The 24,552-nt window shown below is 28.0% G+C and overlaps 1 protein-coding gene across 2 annotated transcripts in view; it reads left to right on the forward strand.

Moving 5' to 3' along the window:
• Positions 1 to 367: 367 nt before the first annotated feature.
• The window catches only part of LOC129960171 (DNA-directed RNA polymerase I subunit RPA49-like), a 39,311-nt gene continuing 15,126 nt past the window's right edge, over positions 368 to 24,552 (forward strand). Inside the window, exons 1-5 of one of the 2 annotated variants that reach the window (XM_056073376.1) lie at positions 368 to 484; positions 9,456 to 9,562; positions 16,290 to 16,363; positions 21,629 to 21,714; positions 21,874 to 21,917. In XM_056073376.1, the coding sequence (XP_055929351.1) occupies positions 9,557 to 9,562; positions 16,290 to 16,363; positions 21,629 to 21,714; positions 21,874 to 21,917 (210 nt within the window). In that variant the 5' untranslated portion in view covers positions 368 to 484; positions 9,456 to 9,556. Of the gene's footprint in view, positions 485 to 2,571; positions 2,960 to 9,455; positions 9,563 to 16,289; positions 16,364 to 21,628; positions 21,715 to 21,873; positions 21,918 to 24,552 lie in introns of those variants that run through there. The other variant, XM_056073375.1, reaches the window with a different exon arrangement.

Raw genomic sequence — 24,552 nt, forward strand, 5'->3', positions numbered from 1 at the left:
CGTCAGGGGATTTCACGGGAATATATTGAACAGGTATATGTGCAATACATGCATTAGTCTTTATTTTTAAAAGAAATGCAATGGTATTTTTCAAAATGTGAATTGTAGCTTTGTCTTGATGTAATTTCACTCCTTAAAAGTCAGTGTTATAAAGAAATGGAAATTCTACTGAAAATATTGGATTCCCAACTTTCTTTTGGAAGTACATTGAGTTGATTTGAACAATTATTTTAAATTATTCATTGTGGGAGAACCTTGTGACAATCATAAACCTTTTACTGAAACTTTCTTTTGATGAAACATATGGAGTAGATATTTTCTCTTCGTTTTTGATAGTAAATATGTCTATTTTTCTTACAGTTACTTAAATAAATCCATGCTTCCTCAAAGATCACAATGTGTTTCCATTAATCTCCTGTTTAATAGTTTCATACAGAGTTCTGCTAATTGTTCTGCGTTGGGTAACATCATTCGACAAAAACTGGTGAGCTTTATGTTTTTTAGATTTTTTTTTTGGCAATAAATCTTGGTTTATTATTTTATTTATTGTTGCTACAGATGAACTTAAAGACTTTGTAATTGATTTCCAATTTGGAAGATTTTCTCTTATTAACAACAATTTGACCTCCACAGTATATGAAACAGTACTTACTATTTAGCGGGTATTCGTTTGAAATTTTCTTTCCATATAGAAGCACTGATTGGCGATTTTTTCTTTCTTTTTGAATAATAAAGTTGTTTATTTTGCACTTTAAAAATTTTAATACCATGCATTTCAAAACGTATCTTTTAATTTATATAATAAGAATATTTATTTTCGGAAACCGCAAAACCATATCCTTCAATGCACAGTTTGTTTATATCGACATTTTGAAAAAAGAAAAAATTTAAAAGTAGCAGACAATATTTCTTATTTCAAATAATGAATTATTGCCGAATATTTTTATTCCAAGATATATCTTTAAAAAAATAGTTGAAATCGTTCTAAGAATGTATAAATTCCCTCTGTAGTACTACAAATTTTTTAATAAAGAGAATACCCGAAACTAATTTAATGGATAATGCTTCCAAATTGCAAACTTTCAGATGTAGCAAAACAGCGTATGCTAGTTTAAAAAATTGTGAAACTGATGTGAAAATTCAGTTTTAACAAAAAAAAAATATAGTCTTCGGTTGAATTTGATGATTTAGATGTTATATTGAAACAATGTGAAAGTGACATTAAGCAATTTCCTCTTGTCCCTTCTCTGATTGTATGCACTCTTAGCAATGTCTGCCTCTGAGAAATTATTTCAATTCAAAGTTGCAGGTTAATCAAAGCTCATTCTATAAATTTATAGGTTATGCTTTAAATAATTAAATTCAAAAACTGGCTTAAAGGAATGAAATAATAAGAATACTTTTGCAAAACACTGATAAATTTTAATAAAAATAATTTTAAATGTAGAATGAAAGCATCGTTACATTTTTTTTTTTAATCTGCATAAAATTAATCTTAATTTTTCGGCAATGCGGATTATGAGCACTTTTTTTAAAAATCGATTTACTTTAATATTTCAAGATATTTTTAGCATACTTAATGTGTTAATGATTTATTTTAGTTTAATTTTTATTTTAATAATTTTGTGAAAACATGTTTTTATTTATTCATTTTTTTTTCAATATGTATGTGTTTCAATATTTATGCGTGTGTATGTTTCACCGTTAAAAAATAAAATCTATTATTTCACAGAATAACCAGTGAAGATACTCAGTTATTTGATAAATGACTAGATATTTTATGAAATAATTGATAAATCATCTTGGAATTCTACTAAATAAAGAAGATAATAACTGAGTTATACACTTTAACATTAATATATATAATTTAAAAAGAAATAAAATTTTTGGAAAAGCAGCCATTATCATTAATTAATAATTTCTTAACTTACAAATAAACGTGTTTCATTATTATATGATGGATTATAAAAGAATAACAAACTTCAATCAAGTATAACATTAGAGATTTTATTTTGAAGTCCTGTAAATGGAACATAACATAACCAGTTTAATAAATAATTAAATTTAGAACAAATATATTTTAAATATGAAATTAAATTATAATTTTTTTAATGTAAGTACATATTATAGTCCAAATAATTTATGTTTCACAGAATATATATATATATATATATATATATATATATTACCTCCTTCACCTTAGCAGCCCTAAGCTGCTACCTAGTCTATATAATTTGAAATCAACAACTGATTGTTCATGAAATCAACTATTGATCAACTTCCGCCTTGAGAGTTTCAATTCAGAAAGCAATGTTGGAATTAAATTCTACTGTCTTTGAGTTTTTTCGGAGATATCAATTCTAATTTTTTTGAGCTCTAGGACGATTCAAATATGCACTTCAAAATAAAGCAACTTTCAAGCTTTGATACATTGTTGAAATTTTTCATTAAAGTTTCTGTGCAATTTCAATAATTCGGGAGACCAGATTCTAAATTTGTATTTATTAAAATTTTCATGACTTTAAAATGTGTGAATTGAAGTGAAATATATGTCATGTTTTATTTCCGCGGATATTTAAATTTACTTCATAAATTCTGACAGAATGATCACACTGGATTGATAATATTCGGTTTGAGATTCAGTTTATCCATTCATCTGTTGGATGAAACAAAATTCCCAATGTATATGTTGTGAAACAATATTCTTTTGAACTTCGTACAACATACTAAAAATTTTCAGATCCGTCGTATGAAGTCCAATTTTGCCAATGATACTGAAATGGCATTGGAATAATTTTTGCGTGTGAGAAATTCCACAAAAGGAAACTTGGAGTTTTATTTGAAAAGTATTTATAAAACTTGAAACTTTGTTTTATTTGAAAAATTTCTATTAATATGGCCAAATTGGAAACAAAAATATCGTTACAATCCCTGAATTTGCAATGTCCGGTTTTCTTAGGTAAGTTAGACGCTGCAGTACTTATTTCCCTATAAAATATTGGAACAGTGTTTTTATATAATATTTATATTATCGATGAATAATCGGAACAATTTGAAGATAATTTATTTTAGCTTGTAATTGAGAAATTATTTATCTTTATGCTGCTGTAATTGAATGAACTTTACTTGTATGTGCTCTCGAGTTGCCATTTATTGCGATACAAACTTCTGTAGTGTTGTGTATGTAATAATTGAAAGATTGTTTTACTTTACAAGTTCATGTGCAAGTCTTATCATAATTTTTTTAAATTTCAATTTGCACTCAAACATTTGTTGCATGATTTGCCTTTTAAAAGGTTCGTTTCCAATGACAGCTATTCTTTTTTTAAAAAAGAAACATGGCTAGTACATTGCATTTATCTTCTTAACAAAGAGTTTAACCTTAATTAGGTTATTAATATCTTAATCTATAATATTATTGAGGAATAAGAACATGATATTACTTGTTTTCTCTCCATGTAGTTTTTGCATTTTAACTACCACTGTATATTCAATATTTTTTGGCCTGAATAAATTTCTTTAATTATATTTAATATTTGTTACTTCATTATGATGTCTAGTTACATGAAGAAACATTCAGACTGAGATGTATTGCATGATAGCCAGTGTCATATGATTGTTTTTGCACAGTTTGCATTTTTTAAAAATATAATAAGATTCCAGTGCATGAATATCTGATAGAAATCTTGTTTAAAATTCTATTTATCTTTAAATATTTAAATTACTAACTTCAACAATTTTTTTAAAGTTTTTATCCCTTTGTGTATTTTAATAAAAGAAATTTGTGCTGGTGGAGAGAGAAGATCCCTAAGTTAGGTCTGTCAGCCAAGGATCTATCTAAGAATGATATGCATCATCACTCTTGTGTTCCCTTTTGATGTGCGACTCTCCACATTCTTTACATTTTCTTTTGACTCGATTTTAAATAAAAAGCCCACTTTAAGAATCTGTTACCTATGTATATATAGTGGTTCTTAAAATTGGACACCATTCATGTTCATTAAATATCTAAAATAGCATCATGAAATGTTCACTTAATATTTATGGAATTGTTAAAATGCTCATTAAAGCATGTATTAAGTAAGGAAACAAAAATGAAGTAATAATTTAATTGGCTAAATTTTTATGTTGATGTTCCGAATTTGAGAAATTTAGTTTATGTTTCATAAATTTCAATTTGGTAATTTTCTTTAAATAAACCACTATTATAAATTTGATGCCATTATTATTAAAATAAATAACTACAATTATTTGATATGCATAGTATATTTTAAATTACAAAATGAGTTTTAGATCTGAAACAAGTATCGATTCTGTGAAATTTATAATATGAGTGTCTACAGAAAGAAAATCTATATGAAATAATGATTATTTGGTATAGGCTTCAACACATACAGAATTCATCTAAAAGTATATATAGTCTAGACTAATCATCAAATTATTTTGATATAGGGAGAAACAGAATTTTCAGTTTCGCTAAAAGAAACTATCAGACAAATATGAAGTCATCCAAAAATGGATGCTGCCACATTGTTGTCTACAGTTATAGGAAGTATTTCAGCAGAAATATTTAGATGTGGTGTTAAAAGAATTAATTATAATGGTAAGGCAGTCAAAAAAACCTTTATTTCTAAAGTTAATAGAGATGAAAGAATTGCTTTAGTTAAAAAGCACCTGTTAAAAAGTACCTGAAGATTCGTGTAATAGTATCGTATTCAGTGACAAAAGTAAACTAAACAATTTTAGAAATATTGGTCAAAATTAGATGTACAGCATAAATCTAAATCTGAACTGTTTCTCTAAAATGTTGTTGCAATCAAGCACATTAGAGGTTCAGTTCTTGTATAGGGTTATATATCTATAATCAAAGTAGGGAATTTAGTTTTTATCAAAGACATTATGGATACAGTATTTGGTTGTATAAAGAATCTTATAAACAGATTTAAGATCAGATATTATTTTCAGGAAAATGACAATCTTGGTATATAGTCAAAAATGGGAAGTTATAGTTACTATGCAACTGTAAAATGCAATTGCATACTTCATCTCAGCCTTCAGATAAAGATGCAAAATTTCAAAGTTGTTGAAAATTTGTTGTCTAAATTGGGAAAAAAAAATATTCTTCAGAGAAATAATATTTAAAGTAAAGAACACTTAAAAACAATGCTATTCAAAGAAATAGACAAAAATTAAGTCAATGTGAAGAATCATCCACTTATTTAGCAAGTTTCTTTTGGCACTTTTGATGAAGCCATTTTTATATCCAAGCAGATTTCAGAGCTTTGCAGGACAGCTCATCAGGTTAGCAATTTTGAAAGCCGGTGATTCTTCAATTCCTCTCCTCAAAAAACTTGCACTCGGATAAAACAAATTCTTGTTAACTCAATGTCATGCTGTTTTGAAAGCAATAGAATATGCAATAAAATATTAGTTCATGTTATTTACCTTTTTATTAATGAGTTATATTCAATTTCATGACTAAGAATTTTGCTAACTCGTAACATGCAATATAAAGTTTGTCAATAAAAGATATTACCAATGCCTTATTTTTGTTTATAAAATTTATTTCTTAAGTTTATTATTCTCTCAATTCTTAAACTTATGTTTTAATTTTGTTTAAAGTTTTTACATCTTTATGGGGAAAAAAAAAAGAATAATATATACTGAATTTTGTGAGCTACTTTGTCTAATTTTTTATATATGTAGTTTTACAATCTAAAGGATTAGATAGCCTCTTTGATACAAAGCATCCAGTTCTCATATTTTTTACTACTACTACAGTTTATTAAGACGGAGTATTAGAGAAAAAGAAATCCAACTGATCCATAGCAGATATGCAGGAATTAAGATAGAACATATAAAATTAAGTATTAGACCTTATAGTCTAAGTTTCCCTTCCAGTGTTTTGATTGCAAACATTTTTTTTAAATTTAAATTTTAGGTTCTAACACAACTACTTGGGCATGTTTAAAAAAAAAATCATAAGCTTTACTGTATCCCACAGAAAATTTACATGTACTGTAAAAGTTGTTGCATTCATTTTCTCAGTCTTTGCTGTCCTAGAACTGTAAAGGAGGTGAAATAAATTTATCTGAATGCTAATTGGCTTGTTACCAACTCATGGAAATGATGAATAAATTTCAATTAAAAAGAAAGGTTCAAAATAATGCTTACAATCCTTTAATTTAGAGCTGTAAAATATATTTATTTCTTTGATTAAGTAACATTCTGTCATTGTTATGCACAATTCTTTTAAGATAATCAACTTTGTCTCTAACAAAAATTGTCTTGTAAAAAAACAGAAAATATTTAAATAAAAAAAATCTAAGCTTTAAATTTATAATAAAACTAATGAAGTAATCTTTAAATCTGGAAAAAGCAAAAAATAAACTTGTGACTCCTTCTCGTAGAGATTGATGCCTTGTTAGTATTTTAACTGAATCTGTTTTAAGCCTTCCCAGCATGTAACATAGCCTATATATTTTGAATTTACCAGTAATTTTACAATTGCATTTTTACATCATTAGATAAGTTTTAATACAGAATAATTAGTGAACTAATAATTAAAACTAATAACTAACTAATAATAACCTAACTAATAAAACTAATAACCTAACTAATAATCAAAATTTTAGTTTCTGTCTAAGGCTGTCATCTATAGCGAACTGCACTCTGCCCTTGTAGTGAATTATCAGGAAAAATAATCATTTTATAAAGATTAAAGTACTGCTTTAATCAAACACTTATAAATGTTATCAAGATATAAAAGGCTAAATTGCTTCAACCTGATTTAAAAATATGTATGTAATGTCTGTAAAGTATTAACCAAAATAAAACACTATTGAAGTTATAAATTTAAAGTTTGGACTTATGTGGCAAATATCTGATTCAAGAAGAGGTACAAGCTTCGATAGATGTAGATGATTATGTTCCTGTTATATTCTTTCATTGTATTAAGGAAATGATTGAACATGCTCTGGAAATGAAAAGATGGGGAGGGCATGCTGATTAAGAAAGTTCCATGAAACAAAACAGAGGAGAAATTGCAGGCTTTCATAAAATTTTATGAGATATATTTATCTATATCAGCACATGCTATGAAGCTTAATTATATTCACAATGAACTTTCAAAACTCTGGCTATAATTGTGCAAGCATGGATTTAATTTTGTATGCCATCTTATATAAATTTCTTGTGATAATATATATGGCAATTTTAAAATGTTTAGTTTTGATTTTGGAAATATAAAATATTACTGAACTTTCCAATCCATATATCTGTTCCAAATAACAGTAATATTAAATAATATAAACTTTTTAATACCTTAAAATTCAAAGCATTTATAATGTTTCTTTCTTTTTTTCCCCCTACATCTTACATTGATGAAGGTGAATTTTAAATTTATGATCTAAAGAAACGAAACAAAAAAACCCGTCTCATCATTTTCCTAATTCAATTAATATCAACCAGCACCTTGTTATACAAAAAAAAAAAAAAAAAAAAAAAAAAAAAATCTTTATTTGAATGAATTCTAACTTCTTACTTGAAATGGGGAAAAAAAGCTTTAAAACTATATGAAAAATTGAAAATAACATATATATACATAATAATTTGTTAACCACATGCCAACAGCTTGCCTAATATATACAATGTAAATATTTTCATTTTTTTTTTTTTTTTTTGCATTTTTTTAACAATTTCTCTTGCTTTTTTAAAAAAATTTTTCATTAATCAAAAAAATACTCAAATACAATTTCTATTAACTTTTTAAATGTTTCGATTGTTATTGACTTTCGTTTATCCGAATTTAGAGGCTATTTTATTAAAAATATGCTTCTTTTCATGAGCTACATTAATCTCGTATCAGTCAACTTCAGGATTAGAATAATGGGTTTGGAACCATATTTTATGATCTAACAAATATACAATAGATTTTATATACAACAGATCTGAAGTTAAGACATCTTTCCCTGTGAAATTTTGGAGAAAGGAGTAAGGGATCAAGCATCTCTCCTGCCATGTGATCACAATTCAATATTACAAGGCATGTTGTAAAATAGATGTAGATTCAAAATGAGATGTTCTTCATATCTATTAATATTTGAGTTGTGAAATATTGAATTTCTATGTATTATAATTTTAAATTTTAAGTTATAATGCACATATGTACCCATATTTATATTTTGATAGATTTAACATCATTATATTTAGAATGTATTTTATTTTCTTAAAGTACTTTCCCCTTTATTAACTTGAAAAAATGTTTTTAATTGAATTTGTTTTAAATTCTAATATCGTGTGATAGATCGGATTGTGGCTATATTTTTAACAATGTTCCATAAATGGTCATTTCATATTCTGAAATTCATTAAGATACTAATCTTTTATTTAGATTTCTAATAGGTGAATTACTTTGCTTGCTAAGTAAGATGGATAATGGAATAAAAATTATTTCTAATTGAGTAAAAATATTGTTTTATGTTTTTGTTGAATAAAAAAGTATTTTTTGTATTATGGAGAATTTATTTTTTATTTTAAGTATCTTTCATGTGTGTTTCTAAATGTGTTAATCTATTTAGGATTAAGATGTACATGAAAATTTTAACAAAAAAAAAAAGTATGATTAAATTAAGTATGAATCTGGGAAATGTAAAACATAAAGCAGAATGTATTTTAAGTCTATTTTGATATTCTTAAGTGTGTTTTATTGTGATTTCACTTTATAAAATAGAATATGTAATGAACATATGTATAAAGAAATGCAAAGTTAAAAAAAAAAGTCAATGATTTGGGAAACTAAATTACTACTATTTTCATTTGTTGCGAAGGAGTAAATTTATTTTATATAAAACTGAGAAATTATAAAAGATTCTGCATATGTGGCTGTAGTCACAGTTTTGGCAGAAAAATCAAATCAATGTCAAAAGCTGGTAACATTTATGACAAAATGTTTATATCCTTTAGGAAGCAATTGTCTTAAATTTTTACCTCTCCAAGTTTTAAATAACGTTTGTTAAATTTTGGTAATTAGAATATTTCAGTATTACATTTTGATGTATCTCATCAAAATCATTACTGCATGTTTTGTAAATACTAATGAATGATTTTGATTTGTAGAGGATGACCACTATAAACAGCAATCAATTATAGAGCTGTATGGGGATAAATGGGATGTATTGAGAATGTCAATAATTCAAGAGATGGCATATGTTAATATTTATTATTAATGATCTAAAAAGGAAGGGGGGAGACTTTAATAAAAATCAGCATTTTAACAGATAAGGTTTCTAAATAGGTTTTTATTGATGACTAGCACATCTAATCCAGTTTGTTGTTTAAATTTTCTATAGATTCATTATTTTATTTTAGTTACACACTTGTTATTACAATGTAGTATTGATTGTTATATTATACTTCAAATATTCAGATGTATTGATATTCAAAATTCATTTTAGCTGAGTTCTCAAATGCAGACCTTAAGTTTAAGAAGAGACAATCTTTACAGTTCCAGTCCTTCAGAAGTTCAGAAAAGAATGCTCTTTCCAATCCTAAGAAGATGCTTGTAAGTAATTTTTTAAATTCTTTTTAAAATACATTTGATTTTTAATATATGACATAACATAAAATTCTTCAGTAGTTCCCTTATATTAGTTTTTAGAAAAATTTTATTCTTGGTTTAATAGATAAATATCCTAGAAACAAACTAGAAAATGAAACCATAGTTTTCTCCATTGTTATCTATTTTTAGCTTGTTTAATCGTAATTTTGCTGTTTCAAAACTATTATAAGCATTATAAATATTTTTCCTTTCTAAATGAAGAACTGAAGGCTTAGATATGGTGCATCATGTCTTTCTATCCATACTTTTACCTCTATTCTTTTAAATTTAATTATACATATGTTTGTATCTTGTAAAATTTTCAGTTGAAGATCCTGTCTTACGTTAATGAAAACTTAAGTACTTTAGCATGATTATTTGCTTTTTTTATGGACTAATTTCCAAGATATGACCTTTATTATAAAAGATTTTTTTTTTTTGTAGTATCTGGCATTCAAAAATTTAATGTCCAAAATGAGTGAGGTAGAATTAAATTAAAAGGCTTGATGTGGTTTTTCCTTCATCTTGGTTTATGAACTTGGATCACTTAACTGGTATTTTACTAAACAGTTTTAATTCTCTATTTAAAAAAAAAAAGTTGATGTATTATTCTTGAAAAATTTGTCAGTGTGGGATAATTTTAATTTATTACAATATTTTGTCTCAATGATTTATTTTTAAAGAGAAAAGGCTTCATACGTACTTTATCATTCTGCTAGCGTTTCTGTAGGTATCGATTATTTTGCATTAGAGTGGAGCAAGGAAAAAAAGTGTTTGATTGTAAAGGGCTTAATTTTTTAAAGAAAAAAAATTATATATCAAAATTTACTTTTAAGATCAAATCTTACAAGCTAAGGATTTTGGTTTTCAATGGTATACAAGTTCTTTATATTATTCCATGACAGAAAAATTAACTTTAGAAACCACAAGCCATTTGCATGCACTCAAAATGTAGCATAAGTTTTAAAATTTAGGTGAAAATTAAGGGTTTTATTGTTTTATGGGCTTCTGTAATATTTGAATAATAAAAGGCCATATTTCTGAATAATTTACTAATTTGGTTGATTTATACTTTCATCTCTGATAACAGTTTATAATTTTCTTGCTCTTTGCCAAATCCAATTTTTTATAAAATGACTCAGAAATAATTACAATGAGGTTTCTGTAATTTAAATTCCAACCATCCAATTGATTAAAGTGAGTTAAATTATGTTTGAGTCAAAGATGTTATCTTAAATTCAGTTTCTTTAATCAAAGCAAAGGTAATCTAATATAACCTTCTGTTTTCATATCTGTTCTACAAACTCTGTAACTATGTGAAATATACAGAGTCTGGCAACTAGAGTGTGACATGGGAAGACTTAAACTCTGCCCAAATTAGATTTTTGTTTTATCTTGCAAAATTGACAATATTAAATTGATTACTCTCAAATGATTGGAATTGATAACTTATTCTTAATCTATTCTATCAGCTAAATGTAGCATGTGCATTAAGATTTTTTGAAAAAGTCTTAGAGTTTTTAGAGTTCATATCTTGGATTCTTGCATATAATACCCTCTTGTAACTCATTGTTCATATATTGTTGCTCATCCGTAATTGTATAGTGTGCATTACATTGTTAAAAATCCTTAAAAATTGCTAATTTTTAATGATTTTTATATAAAGGCCATAATTTTTTTTTTTTTTTTTACCAAGGGTTTATTTTTCTTTCTGTAGAGAAAAATTCTCCCTAATACAGAATCATGTTGGATCCACCTGCTTATGATTGTTTTTATTTTGTCATATCTGATCTTTCATTTCTTAATAGGTTTCAATGAATCTGGAAATCTATGGAAACTGTTTTATCTTAATTTAGGGAAATACCAATAATATGGGGAAGGATATATATCTTTCATTTATTTGACTCTTATTTCACATTCTTTTGCTTGTTTAGATAGTCAAAGAACCTTTCTGTTTAGTGATAATTCTGTGTATTCATACATCCACATGAGTTTTTAACAACGACTTCAGCTCATCGTTTTGTGTTTATCTACATCATTTTATTTGTAGAGCATTTACTAGTTACATTTCAACATTTAAGGAATTGCCAATAATAATTTAAATATTTTTACTGCAAGAAATTTTTCCCTGAAAAAGTTTTAGAGCTTTTTAACAATGCGTTAAGAAAATTTGTATTTAACTGTCTGTGGATTTTCAAAAGTCATACACTAAATGATTCAAGACTACCAAAAATAAAGGTTTGGCACAATATGGTCAAATTGCCCCTTGTGCCATTAAAGCAATCCAAAAATAAAAGTAAAACAGATTGCTCATGGTACTCTAAAGTTACCTGTTTGCTTACCAACAATCAAAAATAATGTCAATAAAATTTCTTTTTAACTTTATCATATATGAAGTATTCAAAGAAAAAGTGTTGTAATCTACAAAAAATTAATCTTCAAGATTTTGCCCAATTTTCATGATTCTGACCTCCAAAAAGCAAGATTTTGAAATTATGTGTTTCTGTCTGTGGACATGGTAAATCAAAAACACTGCGAGTGAAACATTTGGTATGTTGCCTTAGTAAAAAATTTACAGATTTCTATCAAATTTTGAATGAGATTCTTTTACATGATTTTTTTTTTTTTTTTCTCTTTTTACTGTGTGAATGCAAGTTAAAATAATTTCCAAACACTAAGAGCTATGTCATTAAAATTTGGCTTACAGTTTTGGCATCTAAAATTCAGAACGTCAACTTTTGAATCAAATTTGTCAACCAGTTGATCATCTGTTGGTCTATACATTTTCATGCATGTGAATGCGATATCTTAAAAATGTAGTAACTTAGATAAATGAAATTTGGGAAGTAAGCTCCTCACTACAATTATAGCTCTGTGTCAAGTTTTAATTTCAATTCATTGATCAGAAATTTTCCAAAATGCATTCTTGGTTTTCTTTAATATATTGCATAGCATAAAATGCCTATATGTGGGACTATGGAAATAAAAATCTGAGCACTTGTGGCTTTCACAGCTTTACCCTCTACCCCTAATTTTTTTGCGGGTGGTGGGAGTGATAAAACTTTTATTAGAAAGCATGCAAAAAGGGTTTAGAGAAATAGCTTCCCCTGGTTTCACATACATTGCTGAGCATATTGAACCATTTCAAATATGTTGGAATGTTACCTTTTTATGCAACTGATATTCATAAATTGGTAAAGTAATGATTATATTTTTTTAAAGTTTTGGAAGATTTCGCAAATGAAATTTCTTTAGTAAATAGTTAGTGCTAGTAAATTTTATCAAATAATGTAACATGTTCTAAAAATGGCAAAGGGAGTGTAATTATAAGAAGAGACAAATTTTTGAATGATTTATGTTCCAAAAAAAGAAGTATCTAATTAAGCTTAGTACTTTTCGAGAAAGATTGGCAGGTACCTGTTTTTAAAATGTTAGAATGCGTAATTTATAGATTTCTAGTAAATTATATATCAGTATGAAATGTTGTTTGGTCAGGGAAAACCATTAAGTTTGGGGGAGGGGGAATGAAATTGTTCTTGTATCAAGAAGGATAAAAGATGATGAGTGTGATACTATTCTCACCGAGTTCATAGATGATAGTAAAATTATTACTCAGTCTCGATAATTTTAACGAGATTGGCCAATTTTTTATATTTTATTCACGACAATAAATTTAAATATCTGTGAATAGCTTTGAAAACTATTTTCATGAACAAGCATCTATTGAAGGAAGGATTCAACATTGATAAAATACTGAAGTAGGAAATTTAAGTGAAGTGTTTCCAGTGTATATAGCCTATGGCAATGTAAAGCAGTCTGGCAGAATCCTTTCATTGAACTTTACTAAAGAAGTGTGAATATCAACATCAGCCCATTCAAGATATTATATATTTTTGATAAACAGATGGCTAAAGAAATAACTGCTAAGGACATAAAGAAAGTGATTTTTTTTGTCTTTACGGGAAAATAAAATTTCTTGTAAGAAAGGAAATTGCATAAATCAAATATAAAGTTAATGTACTTGTTCAAAAAGCCATAGATTTTTCATTTCTAAAAAATTCTTATGTGTTGGGAAAAGCTATTAGCAAGAAAACTGAATATACTAAAAGAGTGTAAACAAAATTTTGTTTTGTTTAAAAAAATTTATTTTCCTCGTGTTTAATAAAATTAGCATGATTTTTATATCGAAAATTTGTTTACTTATATTCATATTTTTTTCCTTTAAGAACTTGCAATATTAATGAAGTAGTGATGTAATATTTTTCTTAATGTTATTAACTATTGTGTAATAAAATATTTTTAAACATGCATTAAGATTGCTTTAATAAGATTTCTTTATCGAAACTTGCAAAAAAAATTTAAATAATTTCGTTCTAATGTTGGAGAAGAGCATTTAGCAACTACTAGTAATATTTTGTTTAACTAATATATAAAATGAATTTTGCCTTGCCATACCGTTCATCCAATTGCGCTAAAACTTTGCTAACTTATTGTTTGCACTTGCATGAAGGTTATAGGCATAGTACAATTATTATATTTAAGCTCAAAAGTATAGAATAAATATTATTTATACTTCTCCTTTATATATCATTCAACTTCAATAAATGCATTCATTATCGTCAGGAAAATAAAAGCCATTCTTTCTATCATTTCTAATTAAACAAGGTAGCTATTTCCTAAATACCGAAATTTATACATTTCATCATATCACATAGTTCTATAATGAAAAATTTTACATTAATATTGGTTCTGGTTTTTTTCAAAGGGGCTTAAAAAGAACATATAAAGTTCTTATTTTTGAAAGTTAATATTTGACTACACACACTGTTATAATCAACATGTTTTCTAAGTGACAGAAGGACATATTTCACTCAAATATAGGATTGATGATCCTTTTAATGACATATGACTCATTGCTTGAATGATCTTCAAAATATGTTTAGGACTTTGCTTCACAAGCTAATGCTGTACCACATATTAGTATATATACTAGAGCATTTTGTGTTCATTCATAGGACTTATTTAGGGAAGGAACAATTGTTGAATTGGTTTGCACATGTCAGACATAAAAAAAATTGACATTTTGAGGATCTCTTGCAACCAGATCTGGGGCATGTTATCTGTCTAGATTGCTCTGACAATATCCTGAAGGTACTCTTGGTCAATACTAAGGTCATTTTTATTTACATTGGTTTCATTGAATTCAATTGCTTTGAAATTTATATGGATAATTTTTTTAAAATTTGTCACATTTCCTAAAAAATATGGCTGGGACTATTCTCTCCATCCTAGTATTAATATAAATGTCTGAATGTTAGCTTTTTGAAATGAAGCAAGCAAATGAACTTGAAAGATAGCCTTAGGTTATCGATAGCACCATTTTTCCATTCTGTTTGTTGCTATACCATCGTAGTCAATTGTTTCTAGTTATTATTGTCGATCGTTTTCTAACTAGTTTATTCCAATTGTCCATTTTACTTATTTTTTCCACTCGTCAATGTTACATAGCCAACATATTACTATGTTCACGAATTGTGCTTATGTGGTCTTCTCTCCATATTCTTGGATGCATTCTAGCTCCTTATTTTTCATTGAAAGACGACATAAACTTTTCTGCAAAATATATACCTTTTTGTTTCTATAAACCCGCCCGTAGCTTGTACCATGGCCTATTGTCTAATAAAATATTATATATATTTTTATAACAATGAAATCTCAATTTTCACTTAAATTCTAAAAATTTTGACCTTTTACCTGAAGAATTTATCACAGGGTTTTCAAACGTATTTTTTCTGTCATTAAGCAACTAAAATACTGAGATGCTATTGGAAATTCAAAACTGTAGTCTGTTTAATTTTAGCTTAAAGGTAAACTTTAGTGTTCTATCATATTTGCCAATATTTAGATCTTTTGTACAAACTAGAATTTCAAGATATAACTTTCAATATTTTCTCAATAATTAGTATGCAAATAAACAGTTTTTGTGTCCTGTTATAATTTGATACCCGAAAAAAAAAAATCGATTTTTTTTTCTCTCTCTCCATGCTAACGGTTATGCCTTGGAATATTGACTTTTTAGCCCATTTAATATGCTTTTTTTTCCTTGTAATAGTGTATTAAAATATTTGCAGCTGATGTTGATTTACAAAAGGAGATTTGTTAGACCTATTGAATCAAATTAATACATCAATTTCATTTAGAAAAATATTAAATTTTATAGATTATTTATTGAATGTAGCATATTATGCACAGTATCGATTATTGATGTGAAAAAATTCTACTTAAATTTCATTGACTTTTCAATATACTAAGGTGCAGAGCTTGAATTAGATCTAGCCACATAGTTATTTTTTTTTTTAAACTCTAATTGATTTTAACTTAATTACTTATCATAAGAAGTATTGTACCCTTTGTTTTATGCCCTTTAAGTCTTTTCTGCTTTTTTTTTTTTTTTCTTTCTGTTTTGGATATGTTGATGTATTATCCAATTTCAGTGATTTTTTTTTTCCAATTTTTCAAATAATAAATTAGAATAGTTTTTCTGTCTGTAAAGTGAAATTATGATAAATTGAAACCTCAGCAGTTTTTCCACTTTATTTAATGAAATATTATCATTTTTTCCATCAAATTAATATAACTGTAAAGCACTTCTGAATTAAGAAATGTAGCATTTTTTACTTGATTTTTACAGGTAGCTTCAACTGGTAAATTGCAGTATGGTGGTTCCAACTATGAAAGTGAAATGTCAAAAATTACTTCGTCTCTGTAAGAATTTTTCTTTTATATCTTAACTAGGTATATTTTATTTAAAATATCACGTAAAATTTCCAGATACTGAGTTGTTTGTTTTCTGCCTTAGTGAAATTCTTCCTTTGTATATCATCTCTGTTGTCATTTGTCAAATTTACTAAAAAAATTCAAATTTATTGATGCAATTTGTATTTATAACTTTTAAATTCTGAGTCGTTTTTTCGTTCTGAGTCTAAAGTCGTTTTTCGCTAGGATTCCAGTTGTCATATGGAAATTTTATTTTCCATATGACAACATCCAATATATTCCATTGTCTGTAGTTTTGACATATATTCCAAAAACCAAGTATATAACATGCATGGGTATAATGAAAATATGAACTTTTTCATTCCATTTTCTTCAATCATTCCAGAAGTCGGATTTTTTTTTTTTTTTTTTTTAAATCCAACTTCAAGTAGTAATCCATCCAAGTTTTCAAAATAAACAATAAAAGGAGAAAATGAAATGCTTTAAATCCAGTTAACATATTTCCAAAATTTTGTGTTTATTTAATTATAAATTTAATCCATCATGCATATTTTGCACTTTAACCCTTTTAACAAAGGTAGTACAATATTTTTCTTTTTTTTCTGCGAAAGCGAAGAGAATAGGTTCTAAATAAGACAAATTTGTTCAAAAATATTTTTTCCCCAATGATTTTTAAGTGAGAGATTGGATCATGATGTTCAAATATCAAAAAAAGTCGTGTGTTTAATGGTAGTTTTTACATCAGGATGAGAGAAGGCATGGATCTGTTGAAACATTTGCGATCGAAATGGCTCTGAAATGTAAGGTCTAATATTTGATGTAGAGATATCACACCATAATGTTTTTCCTGATGGTAATGTTGAGGGTTTAGATTTTAAGGAAGTATTCTGCATTAATTGTTCTATTCCTTATCATGTAATTACTTCTCTGCTATTGCATCATTATCGATGGTTGAAACAGCTTCAACTCTTTACAAAGCATCGGGAACTGCAATATCTTTACCTTATATATGTTGGATGTTAGTTGAAAATTTTGAAGTGAATTGCAGTTGTTGTAGCCGTCTTGGAGATGCCTTTTCATTTTTTTTTTTTTTTTTCGTTCAGCTTTTTAGAGTAGAATGTTATTGGCTTCCAACTTTCATTTTCATATTTTTGCAATACTGAACCCACAGCAAAGCTAGATGCATCTGTATAAAAATTGGAAGGGTATTCCAGATCTTGGAAAGGATAAGAGGGTAGCTTCATCAAGATCAGATTTAAATTTTTCGTAACTTCTTTTGGTGTCATCAGTCTAAGGAAATTTTTTGCGTTCTTTCTTTTTGGCTCATTTCAACAGTTCTTGCAAAGGTGCTTGGATCTTTCCAACATCCTTTAGGTATCTTCTATAAAAATTTATCAGGCCAGGAAATGTTCACTGGTCATGAATAGTTGTTGGTAGCTTATAGTTGGTAATAGTTTCGCCTTTTTCGGGCAATGGACTTGAACCTTTTGAGTGATAAAGTTTCCTAAATATTTTACTTGACTAGCTTCCATCACGATTTAAAATATTTATTCTTACTCGATATTTTTGGAATCTTTCAAACAAATTTTGTGATGTTCGTTATGCTCCTCCTCTTCTGAAGATGAAAAGCTATGAGCACATCATCAAGGAAGGAAAAAACGAAATGTAGTAAGGTCGGGATATAAACTTAACAATTCAAAATATTTGGATGTTTTGTTCACAGTACTGAGGTCACAATTTTCTTGAATGGCAATAACTTCCCCTTTAGTTGAGTTTTGTTACCCCATCAATTAATTGCTTGTTAAATTGATCAATGAATAGTTGAAATTCATTAAGGAAATCTGCTTCTATAATGCCTCTTTGAACTTTAGCAGCTACAAACGCCCACTGAAATGAGTACCTTAAACCTAGAGTGAGCATTTTGAGGCCATAAATAGAAATTTATGTACCATTTGCAGTATACAGTTTATATTGAGATGATTGGTACTCGCCTGTTGTTAAGGGTATAATTGAAACGTTTGCTCCACTGTCCACACGGAATTGGCAGCCCGTTTCTTTGTCCTTGACAAATATAAAAGATTTGCGGTCAAGTAATTCTGCAACAGGACTCGCCGCTTAGACAAAATGCACAACTGTACGCAATTTTCAGGTAAACGCTTCTTTCTAAATCGGAAGTAGAAGAAACAAAACTTGCCTTGAGGGTTGTATCGATGCCTCAGTCGGTTCCGACTCCTGTTCTTCTGATAGCGATGAGATTTTAGCTGCATGCTCATGCTAGCAATCTGGCTTTCTTGTGCTAATATTTTTGAAAAAAATTGCTCCATTCCAGTTGACTCTTTTTGTATTGTCGCGAATTCCATAGTCCTTGGTTACATTTCCACAATCTTATCTGCCATCGCCGCTAATTTTTCGAAGAATTCCACAATGACGATACTTTTCACTGTGTCTTGCGTTTTTTCAAGTCGCAATGTCCGTAAAAACTTTTCGGGGATGTCAGGTTCTCTAAAATATCGCATCTTCCGCAAGAGTTGACTGTGCATCAGTTCATCCAATTCCAGTCTAAAGATTAGGCGTTTGATTTTCTTAATCTTACTTTCCTTGAAAGTGGCAAGTAGTTTATCCTTAGCCACTGAATATTTATTGATAGAGGGATCCATGAAAATGTCCCAGATATTTTCCAAAAAAAAAAAAAAAAAATGTGGTTCCAGTTGTGCCACAAGGCAATTGAATTTCGTATCATAAGTTATTTTGCAGACCTTGAGCTTCAACGTGATAAAGCCATAATGCAGGTTTATCAGTCCAGAAAGGGAGTATTTTAATGCTGACACCGTTTGCTTCCAATTTATCAGTTAATATCTGGTCGGTAGGTATGATGATTCAGGTCAGAATCCAACTAATGAAATAATTCGACAAGGTAAAAGTCCGGTTTACCAGTTATTAGTGTCTTTATTTCTTGCACTTAATTAGTTAGGTGTGATGCTCTTAGATGAAATTAGTGAAACGACGCTCGGCGTCTCATTTTTATTTTGCTGCAAAACACCGAAAACTTAGCAGCTTATTACAGATATCATGTTACTAGAGCAAATGAAAAAAAAAACTGGTGAACAGGAAACAAATGAAGTAAAAACGATGACTCTTTGTTAAAATGAGGTTCTCAAAAAGATCCCGTTTATACAAGGAGCAAAGTTATGAAGTTAATGTAACTTCATACAACTTAACTAGCACAGATACAAAAAGATGAAACACAAATATAATAACTACTATAAATGATGAAATTCATCTTAAAAATTAAATATATTTAGAGTAATTATGCTTAACAGTTTATTATATATTTTATTAGGATTTATTTTATTTTTTTAAAAAAATTGTGGACATTATTATTAAGGGTTGCTTAAACAACTTGATTTGTGCAGCCATCTAGTGGCAAATTAATGAACTATTAATGTTCTAATAATACTTAATGGTTTAAGATTAATTCATTGAATATTGTGTAGAAAATAAGTTATATATTCAATAATAGTAATACATGAAGTAGTTTGATGAGAAATACAATTATATTTTTATATAACAAATCTTGAAGGGTTTTTTTTTTTTTTTAAGTAATGCCGATAGCAATAATAGCTATGAAGTTTTATTAATATGAATTTCAAATATAAATTTAAAACTACTGTTCAAACCCTCTTTATTATAATTAAAGATTGGACTCATTATAAAAATATTGCGTTTATGCATTGTTATAAATATAGTACAATGATTAAAGATAAACAGAATTATTTTAATGACTTTTAAGCAAAAATGCATTGATGTGTGCAGCAACATATACGTGATGTTTTTAGAGCCCTCATAAAACTGAAGTTTGCAAAAAATAGTAATGATGGAAGAGAGAGGAGTGGGGCCTAACAAATGAAGTGTGAAAATTCATACATGTGCTTATAAATTCTATTCTTCGATATGCATGTGTCCTTTTGCATATTTCATGCTAAGGGTTTAATCTTTGTTTAAAAGGATAGTTTCAGGTTTCCCTTGATACTTATAAAGAAATTCTCCATAATATGTAAATTGTTTGATTTTTTTTTTTTTTTTTTTTTTTTTTTTTTTTTCGTTGACTGGTAACGTGAATTCGAAGAATTGCGTGGATTGGGCAGGCAAAAACTTTTATGATGTGGTTGACATTTCGTTTCAAGAAGAAAAGGTGACCATTTGGTACAGTAAGTATAACAAGCAATTTCATCCTCGGCTCTTGCTTTTTGGAAGTGGTTACTGCCTCAGCTCTACTAAAAACGTATATGATAACGAGTACTCGCTATCTAGATATGTTGACTAATTACGTAATTCCCGAATTGTGACAATGAAATGTTCTATCTGACGTAGTGAGGTGCTCCTCCACATGTGGGGTGTTCTGATAAACCTCTATTAACATAAACGTTTGGTGATAGTGATCTCCCAAAATTTCATATTTCATTGGCCGCCATGGTCCCTTGATCTTACTCCAATGGATTACTGGCTGTGGGATATCCAAGTCCAAAGTCTGCATTTAATCCACCAATTGTATCTGATTTAAAAAATGCCATCAGACATGAGGGTCAACAGATTTTTTTTTTTTTTTCCCTTGGCAAAGATACGTGCTTCGGTGGTAGGTACCATCTGCCTGCCGCATGCAAAGTGTCATCGTGGTTGAAGGGAAGTCATGTGGGAAATTTGTGAAATAAAATAAAATGTTTTGCTTTATGTTGCTTTTCTACACTTATTGGTTGTTTTCTCTGTTCTTAGTCTGTCTATCGCTGGGGATTTTCATGCTACAGGTACCGTTCCAACGCTGTTCATTGTTTTTTGCTATAGACGACACATTTTTAAAAAAAGTTGGTGTTGCCATTTGAAAATTTTGAAATTTTGTCACTGTAACCGTAACTGTTAGCGTTTAACTGCTGTTTTTTATGTAATTCTTGAGCACATACCTCAAAAGGCTTCGAACCAAAATTTTGTCCCGTTTCTGTGAACCGTATAATAATTGCGGTTTTATATAGCGGGATAGTTTTTATATTCACCCGGTACATACATAATCGTAGTTTAATTAATCTTTTGTTGGTTAGTATTTTTTTATTCTGAAATTAAATGTATATATTAATTGAAACTCTTCATTAATTTTAACAAGTTTTTTTGTTGGTAATTTAACTTTATATGTGAAGTTTCTTGTTGTGCTTAAAAAAGGCAACAAATAATGCTGATATTGAAGGCATTGATTTTCTCTTTCAGGCTTAAAGTTGGGGTTTATAATAAGCGTACTCATAAATTTAAACTCTATGATACAGATTTTTTTCACTTGAAACCTCTTTTAAAATGTAAGTAAATTTAGTTGGAAGATTTTCTGTTCTTTATTTCATTATGTTTGGAAGTCAAAGCTGGAATTTTTCTTTAAAATGGTTTAATGGTTATTTTGAAAAAAGTTTTCATATTTTCAATGGACATGCATTAAGTTATTATTATTCTTTTTATATTAGGTCGAATAGATTTCAACAACTCGCAAAAATCTTGGAGTGAAAAGGTGAGTATCAACTTGAAACTGTGACCATAAATGCTTTGCTTGCATATTTTAAAGTGTGCACATATGCAGTGTCGGATATCTAATTTGGCAGCTTTTAGTGCTGCTGAGTTGGGAAAGGGTGTAGGCAAATCAGTTAAAAAATGTTTTAAAACTAACTATCAAATTTATAAAAAAAAAAAAAAAAAAAAAATACACATGTGAGTTATGAAATATTAGACCTACAATGTGTCTTTACCAGGCGTAATGAAAAGTGCTTAATTTTCTCGTGAAAACGAAGAAAGCTTTTCGTTTTGTTTTGTTTCCCCCAAATTGAATATGATAATTCGAAATCATGTTCATAAAGGCTTGTTTACCAGATGTATCAAAAAAAAAAAAAAAAATCAACGATAACGAAGAATTCGGGGAAGATTTCCAGGGATTTCAGCAAATGTTAAGATAATGCTGAATGATTTTTTTCTTTAACAATGTACATTGCCATTTATTAAAATATACATCAGTATAGAATAGTTATCCGGAAAAGGCAGAACGAAATATGTACTCTTTCATACTTGTTGCGATTCGAAAAACGTTCGAACTTCATTTTTTATGTTTTAGATATTGAAGAATTTAAGTTATACTTGGTAAGTATATTTAAATTTTTGTGTATTGTTAAAGAAGAATATGCTGATTGGTCCTATCAGTGAAAAATAAGAAAACAGCAGGATGAATGAGGTGCTCCGAAAAGGTATATCCAACTTGAGAGAAGCTGCACTAAAATTCTTACACATTCAGTCGTCATTCTCATTATCTTTTTGGAGCAAGCACTTGAATGACCTATTACAGAGTTTCAACTGCACTATATTGAATTGTAATTAATTGCATAATAACGGTAGTCAATCACGTAAAATCTGGTATGATTAACTTTTAAATTGAAGCCTTAAATTTTCAATGATCGTGATATATTTTGCTGTGTTTTGGAATATCCCCATCCATTTGGAAAATTTTATTTGTTGGACCAATCTCGTCAAATTTTAGTTTGACTTTTGATTTTAGTAAACTGCTGAATCTGGTACTTGGAACTTTTTTTCACTTCTTAAAAAAAAAAAATTACAAAACTTTTATTTTTTAGGGTTTTAGATTCTATCATTTTATAACTATTTTTTTTTTCTTTTCTTAACACTTATAGATATTATTTTTTTATATAAAAGAAATCCCTTTTCATTTATATAGATTTGTCCTGAGCAATGTGCAACATAAGGCATTGAAGTTAGAAGCACGAAATGTGGGAAGTTATTTTGGTGGCATTAGAGGCTCACTAAAAAACGGATTTCTCAAACTTTTAATTCGAAGTTTTTTTTAAAACAGAATTTTAACTTATTTTCATTATAACATCAAAGCATATTACTGCACAAAAATTATTTTAACACCATTTTAAAGGCTAAAAAAAAAGCTTTTCAATTATAAAAATTTTGTTTGAATGAAATGTATTTTTCTCTTTAAATTTAATAATTTTTGAGAAATTAATTTGGATTCAGTTTATACTTATACGTTCTCGTATACGTAGTTTATAGAAAGTTTAGTAATCGCTAAAAATTTTGAACTCGAGATTTTAACGAAGCTAAACGGTTTAGACCTCTCCCAACTCGAAAAACACATTTTTGGAAAATGTTCGTCTGTCTGCGACAAAGATAACTCAAAAACACTTTGAGAACTAGACGGCTGAAATTTGGTATTCAGTCTTTATACCAAATGTGCAGATTTCTATCAAACTTTGAATAAAATTTGTTCAAAGGGGTTCCATCTGTCCGGCTGGTTGATTGCAAGTTAACACGATAATCGCAAAACGAAGAGAGCTAGAGAGGTAAAACTCGGTACACAGATTTAATATCTATAGTATAGAATCTATAAAAGTTTGAGCCTAATCTAATAAGGAATTCCCTGTCGGTCGGTCTGTGCTACCTGCAGCTTGTAAACACGATTACTCCAGAATGCAATGACTTAAATGTATCGCTATCGAAGTGTTGTACGAGTCTATTTAAATGAACTGGTAATTTATTAATTTTAAGAAACGTTGAAAAAAATCGCAGATCTTTATTGTTAATTTTATAAAAGTTCGTTTAATTTTTTGGTGCTATATATATATCATTTTTATGATCATTTCTGTTTTTGTCAAAAAAAAAAAAAAAGTCGTTGAGTAAATACTGAAATATTAATATTTAAAGAATAAGCATTTAAAATTAAGTAATTTTTCTTCAATAAAAACTATGCATTATTATAAAACAAAGTGTATGCTTAGGAAATGTGCAGCTTATGAATGCGTGTTTAAACAAAGGTGCTTAATTTTTCTGGCTAAGGTGCTTAAAAAGTACTTAATTTTTGCAGCGGTTTCTCACTACACACCCTGATTTACATCTAATTATTAAAGTCATTAAATATAAAGTATAATTCCTTATTTTTAATACAATGAGATATTATACATTTAGCTTAATATTATATTCCATTTAACAGGTCATGTAAAATTATTTTGCGTGATCTGTTTACATCAAATTGATTATTTTTATATAATCTGTCATATTGATTAAAGGCCTTTATTTTTAAGTATGGAGATCACTGGCTTTGTTTCATTTTTTTATGTACATAAGAAAGCAAATTATCT

The sequence above is a fragment of the Argiope bruennichi genome, chromosome X2 (assembly GCF_947563725.1).
Source record: "Argiope bruennichi chromosome X2, qqArgBrue1.1, whole genome shotgun sequence".
Lineage (NCBI taxonomy): Eukaryota > Metazoa > Arthropoda > Arachnida > Araneae > Araneidae > Argiope > Argiope bruennichi.